The sequence below is a fragment of the Corvus cornix genome, chromosome 17 (assembly GCF_000738735.6).
Source record: "Corvus cornix cornix isolate S_Up_H32 chromosome 17, ASM73873v5, whole genome shotgun sequence".
NCBI classification, from domain to species: Eukaryota; Metazoa; Chordata; class Aves; order Passeriformes; family Corvidae; genus Corvus; species Corvus cornix.
Window position 1 is genome coordinate 3,731,145 of NC_046346.1, and position 13,769 is coordinate 3,744,913.

At 54.5% G+C, this 13,769-nt stretch overlaps 1 protein-coding gene across 8 annotated transcripts in view; it reads right to left on the reverse strand.

The window, feature by feature from the left end:
• Positions 1-13,769, reverse strand: part of ADAMTSL2 (ADAMTS like 2) — a 27,957-nt gene continuing 14,188 nt past the window's right edge. For 5 of the 8 annotated variants that reach the window (XM_039561554.1, XM_039561553.1, XM_039561552.1 and 2 more), the window contains 8 exons: positions 12,176-12,279; positions 10,209-10,335; positions 6,725-6,938; positions 4,947-5,102; positions 3,488-3,658; positions 3,223-3,399; positions 2,086-2,230; positions 1-800 (listed from right to left, as the gene is read on the reverse strand). In XM_039561554.1, the coding sequence (XP_039417488.1) occupies positions 682-800; positions 2,086-2,230; positions 3,223-3,399; positions 3,488-3,658; positions 4,947-5,102; positions 6,725-6,938; positions 10,209-10,335; positions 12,176-12,279 (1,213 nt within the window). In that variant the 3' untranslated portion in view covers positions 1-681. The remainder of the gene's footprint in view (positions 801-2,085; positions 2,231-3,222; positions 3,400-3,487; positions 3,659-4,946; positions 5,103-6,724; positions 6,939-10,208; positions 10,336-12,175; positions 12,280-13,769) is intronic. The other 3 variants (XR_005603234.1, XM_039561551.1, XM_039561555.1) reach the window with 3 other exon arrangements.

The following is a 13,769-nucleotide window of genomic DNA, read 5'->3' on the forward strand; positions in this document are numbered from 1 at the left end:
CACCATAAATGTGACAACTTTATTAAAATATACATATGAGTACAAATTAATGATTATATGGATAAAGTTCACTGTCTGTAAACAAATATATTAAAAAAGAGCACGTCTTTTTTTGTGATATAAAGTGCAGTTATGTTTCCATATTATATACAATATGTCAGCATCGGGGGGGGGGTTGTAAGGACTATGAAACTAACGTTTGATTATAAGATAAAATTCTCTGAAAAAGTATACACCTACATATTACAAAAAAGGGCTTGAGGGTTCATTTACCAAACGAGGACCAGCTTCCCACCACGTTAATTCAGCTAACGAGAGCGTGCAGGTCTCGGGATAAATCAGGAGAGCGGCCCCAACCCCCCTTTGTGAAGGGAAACTTGCACTTCCCAGAGTTCACACCTTCCCCTCTCCAACCCCAACCTTGCACAGAGGGAGGAAACCAAAGGACAAGAGCTTGGGTGTAGCTGGAGTTTGGGGGGGGAATCAAATATACACGACTTTATGTACAGCTCTGATCCCGGGGCGCTCCCAACGTCCAGCGGCGCCGTCCCTCTGCTCAGGACCGGGAGAGGGGTTCTGCTTCGGTGGGGACACAAAGACCAGGCCAAAAGCATCCTTGTCAGCAGCGTGTGGGACGTGTGGCTACGGGGAAGGAGGAGCCCTGGCTCGGGAAGGCCGGCTCTAGGAGTGGGGAGCGCGGCAGGAGCGGCAGCAGGCTTTGCTGTAGTACCAGTGGCTGCACAGGTTCACCTTGATGGCCAAGGCGCAGTTGGTTCCTGCCTGGTCCTGGCAGCTGTCGTCTGGGTGGGGAGAGAAAACACAAGGTGTGGCACAGAAAAGGAAAAGGAAGTGAACAACTGGGAGCTCACGAGCTCATTTTGGCCCCTACACAGCTCTGAACACCATGGGGTGAGCAACATCATCCCAGCTGTGGCTGCCACCTCCCTGATGGCTGGCAGAGCTGGAAAACACCATGGAGCTTCTCCATAAATATCACTGTCAACCTGGGCAAAGGCACGAGCAGGTTGATCTGTTCCTTCACATCTGGCCTGGTTTGGGGAGTCTCATTTGGTCCCAGCCCTGAAGCTCAATCTCTTTGCTGTAAAACAGAGGTGCCCAGGGATTGCTGGAGCCACCAAGGCACTGAGTTGTCCCCAGTTCAGGGGCCTCCCCTGGCAGGGCACAGGGTGGCTCTAACATACTCACAATTTCAAACACAAAGAGGGTAGAAATTCCCCAATTCCCTTGAGAAGGGGAATGGGAATCCAGCAGTGTCACAGTCAGAGTTAGGGGCAAGGAGATGCTGGAGACAGGGATGAGGCCAGAGGCTGCTTTAACACTCTCCCAGCTCCATTTAGTGCAATATTTTGCTTCAAACCCACAGGATTTATACTTTGATTTTTTTTTTTTTTTTTTTTTTTTTTTTTTTTTTTTTTTTTTTTTTTTTTTTTTTTTTTTTTTTTTGCTTAAAATCCATAAGATGCATAAAACCAGGCTGCTCCCAGGGCAAGGTGGCCACAAGGCAACTCCCAAGCTCCATGCCCCATCCCAGATCCCAAGGGAATGGGCAGCCGAGAGCACCCAGAGCTGAGCCAGGAGCTGGCCCCCAAATCTGTCTCCCATTTTCATGCTTTTCTCCCACACTGTCCTTATTCCCAAATCCTATTAAAGGATTAGAACCGCGTGTTTGCTAAAGATCACAGGGACTCTGAGCCAGCAGACGAGTCAGATAACGAGATAGTTACAAATCCCACAGGATTTGTAACCTGAAGACCAAAAATCATTAAAATAATGGCACAGATGGAACTTCCTTGGCTCGAGCTGGAATCTTACAGAAGCAGCACCCAAATCAGCGCTGCAAAGGCCCCTTTTATCTTCAGGTCAGAGCATGTTTCTCCTGAGCTCTGCCCTTAATTTATCTCCAGAAAGAGCTGGTGCACAGCCCCCCATCACTTGGGCACAGAGCTGTCCGCGTACATCCTCCCTGGGATGATTTTCCAAATGAGGGCAGTGGAAGATAAGATGCTGGCGGTGCTGCTTGGAGTGATCCAGCGAAAATCAAGGCTGTGGGGCAGTGGGGCTCACCTGGGGGCTCCGTGGGGCAGGGCTGCAGGTCACAGGTCTGTTTGCCCACCGGCTTCACCAGCGGGTCACAGCCCCGCACGATGTCCTTGCCTTGGTAGCACTTCACATCCCGCATCCTCACGCCGATCCCACAGGTTTTTGTGCACTGGGGGACAGAGAGAGGGGGTGAGGCAAGACCCTGCCATGCCAGGGGACTGTGCTGAGCCAGAACCTGCTTGCTGGGTGTGTTAGGGCAGGAGGAGAACTCGTCCCCTGGCTGAATGTCACATCTCAGTGCCACACCGCTGTCCCCGTGCTCTGTCTTTGCTGCCAGCACCATCAGCTTCTGCCCAGGGATAGGTGGATGTGGCCCCATCCCCTGGCACTGACATCCTCCCTCCTCCTGCTGCCCTTCACAAGAGACCACAAATGAGCTGGCCCAGTCCAGGGGATGCTCTGTAGGACCAGGATGGCCATGGAACCCCCCAGAGCACCTCTGGAGTGGGGTTGTGGGGTCTCTGTGCATCCGCTGTGGGTTTGTGGAGCTGCTGCTGGGCCCAGCCCTCGCTGCCTGCTGCCCTTTGGATGCCTCGTGGAGCTGGGATTACAGCAGGGCTGCTTTGGATAATTATAGGCTGTGGTGATGGTTTGCCAGACTAAACACAACGAGGCTCCTGGAGCTCGGATCAGGGAGGCTGCATCCAGCAGGGCTTGCAGGAAGCCCACGCTCAGTGGGCTTGGCCCCTTGGCCACAGAACCCTGGCTGCCTTTTGGGTTGTGCAGGGCGCTGGGGCAACCCATGCTCTCACAGCATCCCCAAATTCTGCATCCTCCGGGCAGCCACCGTGTGGGCTCCACGCACACCCCCAGCCACACTCCCAACAGTGCCACCGGGGAAAAAATAAAGAAAAAAAATAAAGCTACAGCTGGCCCCAAACACCGCAATCCTATTCTCCCTGGGCACAGCCAGTCCCAGCAGCACCATGGCAGGGCAGAATCTCTGCCCTGAGCTGCCAGTGCAGCAAAAACCCCCGGGGTGCTCCCTCAGGAGCCAGGCCCTGCAGAGATTCACCCATCTCCTGGGGGATTCTGCAGGCAGCGTGACCCTTGGTACAAAGGGACGGGGCACCACACCCTTGGTGCTCCCTCCCCACTCACCTCGGACCAGGGGGTCGTGTACCACTTGAAGCAGGGCCGCTCGAAGCACGTGCTCTCCTCCACGGGCTTCTTGGCCACGTCACAGTCAGCGGCGTTGCGGGTCTTGATCTTGCCATTGACAATCTCCAGGCAGAGCACGATCCTCTTCTTCACGCCCCGGCCACACGTCGTGTTGCACTGCGGGGTCACCAGCAGGGCCGGCTGAGACCTGACACCCCATGGCGACCCCGCTGAGGGCACCCCAAAGCACGGGGGCTGCACTTACCCGCTCCCAGTCCTGCGCCAGCCAGTGCGAGGGGCAGTTCTTGTCCCCGCAGGGGTGGATGGCCAGGGGCTTGGTGTCCAGGTTGCACTGGGACTCGGGCACCACGCGCCCGTCGCTGGTTTTGCAGTACACGTGCCGGATCATCCTGCCCTGCCCGCAGCCGCCGCTGCACTGCAACCACAGCGGGCACTCAGCGGTGGGGAGGCACCAGGGAGCCAGCCCTGACCCATCCCACAGCGGGGACAGAGCCCCCCCAGGGCTCTGCTGCCTCCCCACACCCGCCTTTCCCCAGATTTCAGGGGGATTTTTGGGGCTTGGCCTAAAACAAGCACAGGGAAGCTCAGCGGATCCTTCTCGCAGCCAACAGAGATTCCATTATCACGGAACCACAGAACGGTTTGGGTTGGGAGGGACCTTAAAGATCACCTTATTCCAACTCCCTGCCATGGGCAGAGACACCTTCCCCTATCCCAGGTTGCTCCAAGCCCCGTCCAGCCTGGCCTTGGACACTGCCAGGGATGGGACATCCGCAGGTTCTCTGGGCATCCTGTGCCAGGGCCACAGCCCTGACACCCAGCACCTCTCAGGGCAGGCAGAAAGGGAAGCAGCACGGGCAGGGAACCCCAGGGTGGCTCCCAAAGAGGCAAAGGGGACCAAGGAAGTGGCTGCAAATATTCAGGCCCAGTGCCCGGAGCAGCTCCCCGGCGCTTCCACGGCCGCTCTTGCAGAGACTCTCGGTGTTTCCTAGCACTGCTGCTGCCATGGAAACTACTTATTTTTAGCTGATGTGAATGTATCAAAACCTGGGTAAAAATAGCTTGGGATGGAGGGGGTCTCTGGAGCAGAATTGTGCAGGAAGGGAGAAAACCGGGGGGAGGGAAAACAAAAGAAAAAAGAGCAAAAGAGAATAGAAAATAAGGAGGAAAGAAAAATAGGGAAAGGGAGGAAAGGAGAAAGGAGGAAAGGTAAAGGAGGGAAAGGGAAAAGAGAAAGGGGAAAATAAAAAAAGGGAAAAGAGTTAAAAGGTTCAATTTCTGGGCACGGAGCATCAGCATTGCCAAGGAATGCTGTGCAGCAGACAGACAAGAGGATTTTGACACCCACTAAGGCCCTCAGCCAGGTCTCTCAGGGTTTAACCCCTCCTATACCACATCCCCCACATGGCAGGAGCCTCAAGGAGAGCCCGGGGAAGCAACAGGATCCACTGGGATGCTGGATCACCCCCAGGGTGGCCAGTCGGGGTGACTCAGGTGCCAGCAGAGGTGACACGGGGAGAAGCCAAAGCAGTGGAATTATTTGGAGGTCAGCTCCCACCCAGCACAGGCTGCCTGCGGGTTTGTTGGAGCTGAGAGCTGCCTGGGATGATGAGCCCAACCCCACAACCCCCCCCCCGTGCCAGGGACAAGCCAGCCTGTGGTGGGGCACGACGGCCACTCATGCGGCCACCGCGGGGTCTCACCGGTCCCCAGTCGGACACTGTCCACTGCCGGTCACACGGTGGCCCCGTGCAGTTCTTCTCGGCCAGGGGCCGGGCGCTGGCATCGCAGAGCTTCTCCTCCTCCGAGCAGCGGATGTCCCTGGTCACCACGCTCCGCTCCCCGCAGCGGGCCGAGCACTGCCGGGAGGGGACAGGGGACAGCGTCAGCCGGGAGGGGACGGGGGACAGCGGCAGCTGCGAGCTGCTGGCTTCGGGGCTGGTTTTTGCACATTTTAACATAAAACTCTAAAAGCACGCACTGCAAATGCATAAATGACTCTTCCCCAAACCCCCAGAGCAGCTGGAGGTGCAGGAGCGCTGCATCGTGCCCGGTGCTCTCGGACAGGTGATGCCAGAGGATGGAAACTCCAGGAATGCCTGCTCGGAGCTGAGCAGTTTTAGCTGTCACTTAGAGACAGGGTGAGATCTCCCTCGCCTCCTTCCCAGGAGCAGCCAGCTCCTTTCCACCTCTTCGGAGAATGTTTTCCCCCCACCCCAACCGCACAACCGAGATTTTTATGCTGTGGATAAATTTGGCACCGTGCAGCCCGGTGACATTATTTAGAACTGGATTTGAGTTACTACAGTCTCACATACACATTACATTTGCTCCGTGCATAACGTAAAGCAGGGAAAAGTGTCAACAGAGCTGGGCCCAGACGCACCGTGCCGAGATGTTAATCCTCAGAGCCCTGAAATGCGCTTTTTTTAATGCCTATTTCCCCAGCCAACTTGGCACCCCACCTCTGATGGGATCCAAAGGAGATTAGCTTTGCTGCTGGCTAAGAACAATCCACTCCAGCACTGTCTCAAGCAATCTGTCCCTGACAAATGCTGGAGGAGAATACAGATTTCTGTAAAATGAACCACTCCAGCTTGCTACGCCGGACAAAATAACGCTCCAGCACGTGCTCGGGGAGCTCCTCTCTACCAGCTGGGAAAGTCAAAACATCCTGCACCACCAGAGAATGCACCAGCCCCTCCGTCAGCTCCAGGGAAATGATGCACACCAGCTTGCAGGGGAATGGAGACATTTAAATTATGACTAAGAAGAGTTTTTGGGAGCTTCCCAGGAGGAAGAGTCATATTCCTCGTGATGCAAACCATGGGGCAGGTTGGCACCCACAGAGAGCTCATCTGCTCTTGCTTAGATGAGGTCTGTGCTTGATTTGGGAAGAGGCACCCCGAGGAAGCAGCACTGGTTTGGTTGTTTCCATGGGTTTGTGTTTGGAAGGGATGTGCTGGAGCACTGTCCGTGCCTGGAAAGGGATTCCGGGGCACAAACCCTTTCCACGGGTTTTCCCAAGCAAACCAATGAGCTGGAACAGGGGCAGCACTGCGCCTCCTCAAACTATCTCCCAGCAGCTTTGGGGACTGGCTTAAGGCACAGCTAGGAGAAGGTTTCATTCTGTTTGTGGTGCAGAGGAGTTGGAGGTGAGGAAGGGACATTTATAGCAATGTAATTCATGTGTGAGTTGGGATCGCCTTCCCAGCACGCTGGGTTTGAAGAGGCTGCCAAGGAAGTTGAGCTGGGAGGATGTGAGCCGTGGGCTCCTGCCCTACCTGTGAGTGACCAATGGCAGTGGCCTCCCATCCTGAACAGGAGCCAGGGCTTCATTTTAGGGAGAAAAATACTGATGCACATTGATCCACAGGCAGGGACTGCAATCAGCGTGTCCTGACAGGCCAATGGCTACGGATGGCTACGGATGAGGATAAATCGGAAAAGGGAGAAGCCCAGGCGGGCCAGCAGGACTCACCTCGGACCACTCGGACATCTCCCACTGGGGCCCGCAGGCTGGGTTCTTGCAGACCTTGCGCTCGTCGGGCCGGGCGATGTCGGCGGACTCGCACAGGTCGCTGTACACGGAGCTGTCGAAGCCCGGCGAGATCATCTTCCAGCAGCGCACGATGCGGAACTGGTACCCCTCCCCGCAGGTCCGGGAGCACTCGCTCCAGCTGCTCGTCTCCCACCTGTGCAGGGAACAGAGGCCATCACCCGGCTGGAGCATCCCACGGGAAAGTGCCAGGTCCTGCACTTTGGCCTCAACAACCCCTGCAGCGCTACAGGCTGTGGGCAGAGTGGCTGGACAGTGCCCAGGCAGAAAGGGACCTGGGGGTGCTGGTCAACAACTGACTGAACATGAGACAGCAGTGAGCCCAGGTGGCCAAGAAGGCCAGTGGCACCTGGTCTCTCTATTCTTCTGGAATAGTGTGGCCAGCAGGACCAGGGAAGTCATTCTTTCCCTGTACTCAGCACTGGTGAGGCCACACCTCGAGTGTTGTGTCCAGTTCTGGGCCCCCAGTTCAGGAAGGACATTGAGATGCTCGAACGCATCCAGAGGAGGGCAACAAGGCTGGTGGGGGGCTTGGAACACAAGAACGGCTGAGGGAGCTGGGGTTGTTCAGCCTGGATAAAAGGAGGCTCAGGGGTGACCTTATCACTCTCTACAACTCCCTGAAAGGTGGCTGTAGCCAGGTGGGGGTCGGTCTCTTCTCCCAGGCAGCAGTGACAGGACAAGAGGACACAGTCTTAAGCTGCACCAGGGGAAGTTTAGGTCAGACATCAGGAAAAATTCTTCACTGGAAGAGTGATTGGGCACTGGAATTGTCTGCCCAGGGAGGGGGTGGAGTCACCATCCCTGGACGTGTTTGAAAAAAGCCTGGCTGTGGCCCTCAGTGCCATGGTTTAGGTGATGAGGAGGTGTTGGGTCATAGGTTGGACTTGGTGATCTCAAAGGTCCTTTCCAGCCTCGTTCATTCTGTGATTCTGTGAAAACCCTGCCTGCGCCTGGCTGCAGGGAGGTGCTGCAGTGAGTGAGCTGCCAACACACGAGAGCTTTTCCCAAGGGGTGGGAAGCAACAGCATATGTTGGGCTCACCCTGCAGACCCCAGTTCACGCCTGCAGCTGAAACCAGCTTGTCAGGAGGAAGGGTGGCACAGCAGGGCCTGGCCCAGTGTCCTCGGTGACAAGAGAGCGTTTGTCACCGCGGGCTCTGCCTGCACATTTCTCTGTCAGGCTTTTTGCCCATGTTTGACCTCCCTTTTTGCCTGCTCAGCTGAAGTAGGGAGAGGACACAGCATCCATCACCCTGCAGATGCCAGCAATAATGTCACACAGAGCTGCCTGAGCCCTGGTGGGACACACGTTCATGTCGCACCATCAGTCTGGCTCTGCTAAGCACATCTGACAGGCTGGAAGAGCTGGGATCTGCTCCAAGCACTGCCTGTCCTTTACTGTCCCCTGCCACCTCTGTCCTGACAAGAGAGGAGCAGCTTGCAATCCAAGGAAAAAGTCATAAAAGGACAAGTTTTGTGCAGTACGGCAACATTACAGCAATTCAAGAATGAGCTAAAAATCTGAATGGATCAGAATTCCCAGCTCCTCTGGATGTGGGCAGCCCCCAGGTCCCCACTGCTGCTGTTCTCCGAGCAGGAGAGCCCCAGCCCCGGCTGCCCCCAGGCCTCACACCCCATGTGGGGCTCCAGGCACAACAAGCAGCCGTAGGGAGATGTCACACATTTGGAGATGTCACCTAAATTCATCCCGCAAAATTAACGTTTTCTCTTAGGAAAGCGTTGCCAGCCCAAGCATCTTCCTGCCTGCCCAAGTGCTGGTGGCTACCCCATGAGTTCCCAGTGCTGCCCAGTTGCAGTCACTGGTAAATCACAGAGCAGCTCCTCACAGCGCAAGCCCCTGGAGCTGGGACAGCCCAGCCAGAAGGAGGGACAGCTTTAGGACAGACTAATTGGAGAATCTAAGCATGAAAAGTACCAAATGCTTGTTCTAAAAAATGACAGCAAACAGAGCTCCCAGTGCCTGTGGTGCCCAGGGTGGGTGTGTTCCCTGCAGCATTCACCTCCCCGTGTTTCTCTTGCCTCAGCTGCAGCCTGCTCTAGCTCTCAGACCTGACATGAGAGTTTCCAGGAGATCTTCTACTCCATGAAGAGTAGAAGGCAGTCACCCAAGCGCTCTCCAGGAGCCATCCCTGGTCCCTGGCATCACTGGGCTCTTGCTTTGCCCTGTTCACACCACTCCAGGACATGGATCCCTGGATTTACTCCTCCCTTTACTCCTCCCATAGTCTGACACCATCACAGTCGTGGAATAGAATACCCTGGGGTGGAAGGGACCCACAGGGATCATCGAGTCCAGCTCCTGGCCCTGCACAGACACCCCAAAAACCCCACCCTGTGCCTGGGAGCATTGTCCAAATGCTCCTGGAGCTCTGGCAGCCTCGGGGCTGTGCCCATTCCCTGGGGAGCCTGGGCAGTGCCCAGCACCCTCTGGGGGAAGAACCTTTCCCTGATATCCACCCTAAACTCCCTGACACAGCTCCAGCCATTCCCTGGGTCCTGACACTGGTCACTGGAGAGAAGAGATCGGTGCTGCCCCTCCATGACCCCTTGTGAGGAACCTGTAGGGTGCAATGAGGTCTCTCAGCCTCCTCCAGGCTGAACAAGCCAAGTGACCTCAGCTGCTCTTTGTACGACCCCTCTCCACCCTTCACCACCTTCACAGCCTTTCTGTATCACTTTCTTCTATGCTAGCACCCAAAATTTCACAGAGGACTTGAGGAGAGGCTGCTCCAGCGCAGACCAGAGCGGAACAATCCCCTCCCTCTGCCAGACAGGGGTCTGTCCCGCCCAACCCTCTGTGACCTGCAAACTTCCAACCTCCACAGCAGCAGTGGAGTTGTCCAGAGCTGGACAGTGTGGCTCTGGACAGTGTGGCTCCGGACAGTGTGGCTCCGGACAGCCTGGCTCCGGACTGTGGTCACTGTTTGGATCAGAAGGAAAACTTTCCAAAGGACTTCCAGCACAAGTTCCCCTCCGCACCAGCTCTTGCCCCAACACAAGTAAACCTCAGTGATGTTTGGGATGCTGAAGGGATCACAGGGCTGGATTTGTGGCACAGTTTGCAAGCCCAGCCCCTCCACCCAGTTCTCACACGTTCTCCCCGTGCCAGGCAGGGCAGGATGATCCTGCACTGCTCGAAGCTGGACTTGCTGGGAGCCCCAGGTGCCAGCTCTGCCCGGATTTATGGAAGTTTTAAGCTGGCAGCTTGAGCTGAAGCACTCGGGAGGAAATTCTTGCTGCATCCCAGATGGAGCTAAGGGAGGAGGGATGGGGGTGCTATGGGCCATCCCTGCTGCCCCCCCAAGTCCACACCAACCCTCCCCTGAAGACATCCAGCACAGAGAAAGCACAGAGACTCCAGGAGTGCCCTGGTGTGGCGGTACCTTGGCTGGCACTCTCTCCCAGCACAGAACTCATGGATGGGCTCGGGCCGGGTCATGGCATCACAGTACGTATCGTCCACCTCGATCCCATCATAGCGAACACACATCGCATATGTGGACATCACTCCTGGGGTCAGAGAGAACACACACACACAGCAGGACGCTTGGTGAGTTGGACATCCAAACTGGGTTGGGTTTTTTTTTTGGTTTTTCTGTTTTTAGCTGCATTTCTCAAAACTTCCTCCCACTGGAAAGCGGCGAGCTGGGCTTTCTGTCCCACAGGATGGCTGCTGCTGGGAGGGGAGGATCACACTGGCCACCCCGCCAATCTGAGCAGTGTGGTTGAGTTTGGCCAGCTCAGAGGAGGGCATGGCCACCCCTGCCAGGGCTTGCCACCAAAACCAATATATGACTAACACATTTTTATAGGAAATACTCAGGGCCACGAGTCTGCTCGGCAGCTCCCACCCTGCCAGGCTTGTGGGTGGAGGCGACAGCAAACGGCCCCCAACCCCCTCCATCCCCCCACCCTCCCTGTGCTTTGCACCCCCTTTGCACCAGGTGCTCCCCAGGTGCATCCAGAATTCCGGGCCAAGGCAGGGATCCTGGAGGTTTGGCAAGGAAGGCCCTGCCCCTCCTGCTCCCCCTCCAAGGCAGCGGCAGCCGGTGTCGTCAGAGCGAGACCTTTTCCCCCGCAGCCTCCCGTGCCAGAGTAAATGTTGGGAAGTCCATTCTGGGACCTGGCTGGGGACCAGGAGGCTGCTCTGGCTGCAGGTAACAAGAATTGCAGCTCTGGGGAACATATGGTTTACATGAAACTAAAAAAAGATCTACAGCTCTTGACACGGCCTTGCCTCTCTGCGATATGTCAGTGAGAAAAGGCAGTGAGGAAGGAGAAATTTGAGTTAAACCTCTCCCGGCTTGCTGCAAACCAGGGCAGAGCAGGCTGGCCCAGCCAAGGGAGAAATTTGTTTCAGAGGGGATCAAAGAAGTCAAAAATGTCCCAGAACACATGGATGACGGGATCTTGGGGAAAGGGGCAGCTCGCAAAGCTCCTGCTGCAGGCATGAGGCTGCTGGACAAGAGCAAATGCTTAAAATGTAAAATCCTCGCGTTTGATCTTTTAAGAGACGTCCCTGAGATTGTAAACTCCTCTCTCCCCCTCCTTTCCCTCTTTTTAATTCCAGAAGCACTGCGGGATCTGGATAATTTCAGGGGCAGCACAGACAAGTGCATGACCCAGACGCCTGATTCATCCCAGGGGATGGGCAGGGGCCAGGACCCCCTAACCAAAGGGTGAGGGAGGAGATCAGGTGCCTTGAAGCTTTTCAGGGGGCAAAAAGGGAGGAATTTCTGCAAAAAGAGGGAAATTCTGCCTGAAGAATAGAGGCTCAGTTTTGATATCCCTGGCATCTCTGTCCCTGTTCCAGATTTACACCCTCGCAGCCAAGCTCAGGCTCCAGGGTTGAAGGAGTGGGAGAAACAAAACACAATCAAAAAGCCAAATGCTATTGTGTTTCCTGCCAGAGCTGAACAATCTTCCAAATTTCCCTCTGCAGGGAAGCAGCTGAGCTGTTCAAACCCCTTGAAGCTGTCAAAGAGGTGAGGAAGGGGGAAAAAAAAAAGGAGGCTCAGCACAGCTTTGGGGATCCTGGGGACACAAAGTGATGGGAAGTGAAGGCAGCGCTCAGAGCTTCCCAAAGGGAGGGTGTTTTGAGGGATGATGGACACGCTGGGCACCAACTCCTGGTCCTCAACACACCTGAGAGGTCGGTGGGCTTTGCATGCTCAGCCCCCGGCTCCTCTCCCCACCCCGGGCACAGCAGAGCTGGGGTCGTGCTAAAGCAGAGATCACGAGATCCCCTAAACACCAGCAGGTCCTTCCCATCCCTAACAGACATAAAATGGACTCACACACCAGGTGGTTTCAGCAGGCTGTGCAGAATTTGGCTGCTTCTTATAACTACCTGTGGTGCATGTAGAGCTGCAGGGTTCATGGGAGGAAAGCTTCCACCTGTACATGTCAGCAGCACTCACACCTTGGCCCTTTCTTAACAACTTCAATCTGTTTCTAGCGATAAGCAGACAGAAAAAAAGAAAAGAAAAGAAAAGAAAGAAACAAAACAAAACAAAACAAAAAAAAAACAAAACAAAAAAGGCATTTACAAGGCGAGCGGTGACAGCCCACGACAGACACACACATCTGGCTGCAGTTCGGTTGGGTTCGGGTTTGGGAGGGGATGTGCTCGGTTTGGCTTTGGTTGGGTTTGGTTGTTCTGATTTTTTGGGAGGTTCGTTTGTTTGAATCAATTTTTAATTTTTTTTAGTTTCACAACATACCTGTCCTGAGCCCCAAGTAGAATCCCCAGCCCGGTTAGAGGCAGAGCTTCCACTGTCTAGAAATAGAGAGAATGGGATAAAAATACCCACAAGTAGAAACAGTTCAGAATTTAACAAAGTTTGCATTTTCTGCTCAAATACACCTGGCCCTCGGCACACAGTGACTAAAGGTGCAGTATCTCCTCCCCTGTGTCTCCAGGGCTGGGCAAACCCACTCGTGCTGCTCAGTGCAGCACAGATTTTGGCTACTCCAATCTCCAAAAGCCAGCACGTGGCACTGGAGTTTCGGAGCTCAAAGCCCACTGATTTTGCCACTCTGGTTTTAGTCTGATTTATTTCTCTTGATGTCAGGTGGGGAATTTGCATCTCTCAGATCCACGCTGTGCTCAAACACAAAATGCCACGGGGAGAGGAGTAACAGAGTCAGCCTGGTGTGAGAAAAAGCATTCATCCAACCAAGAATTGCAGCTGCTCCCCGTGCTGGGAGGGGGTCACACCTCAGGGATACTGCACCTTTACAACAAAAGGCTTCGGTTCTGTTCTCATACCTTTGTCCAAACCCTCGAAACAGCTACACTGGAATAGTGCACAAGGTTGTATCCTCACATCCAGTTGTCTCTGGCCTGGCAGGATATGCAGCTTGTATGATTTCTAGGCAGCAGAAGCTCTGAAATTGCCTTATTTAGTTGTTTGTAAGAAAAAGTTGAGGTCCAGCCTATCAAATCAACCTTTAAAAGGACACTGTTGAGAATCCAGCCGTTTCCTTTCCGACCCACCCTCCTTCCACCACCAGCACTGAGCCTCCAGAAGGATTAAAAACAACAACAATCTCATTTTCCCTGTTGATTTTGCCTCTGTCAGTTTGGCAAATGGTCGCTTCCTGCGCTTGAAATGGAACTGAAATGAATGTGACTATTTTTTTTCTCTTTTTTTTGGTGGAAAAATAACAACCTCAGCTCACTATAAATAGTGTTTTATCTGCCACAGCAGCTCTGCCTGGGGACCCACAGCAGCTCCTGATCCCTGCCGTGTGCCACCAGCTGCCACCCCGCCAGGAGAGGGCTCACAAATGACAATTGTCATTAAAACATAGCCAATATCTGCTTTTTGTACTTTAATTCACCTGGAAATATAACCCAGATCCTCCAGTCTATTCCCTGCTTTCAGAGGCACCAAGTAAACACCAAGTTATCCTGTGACCAGGACTCCTCTCCCTTGAAA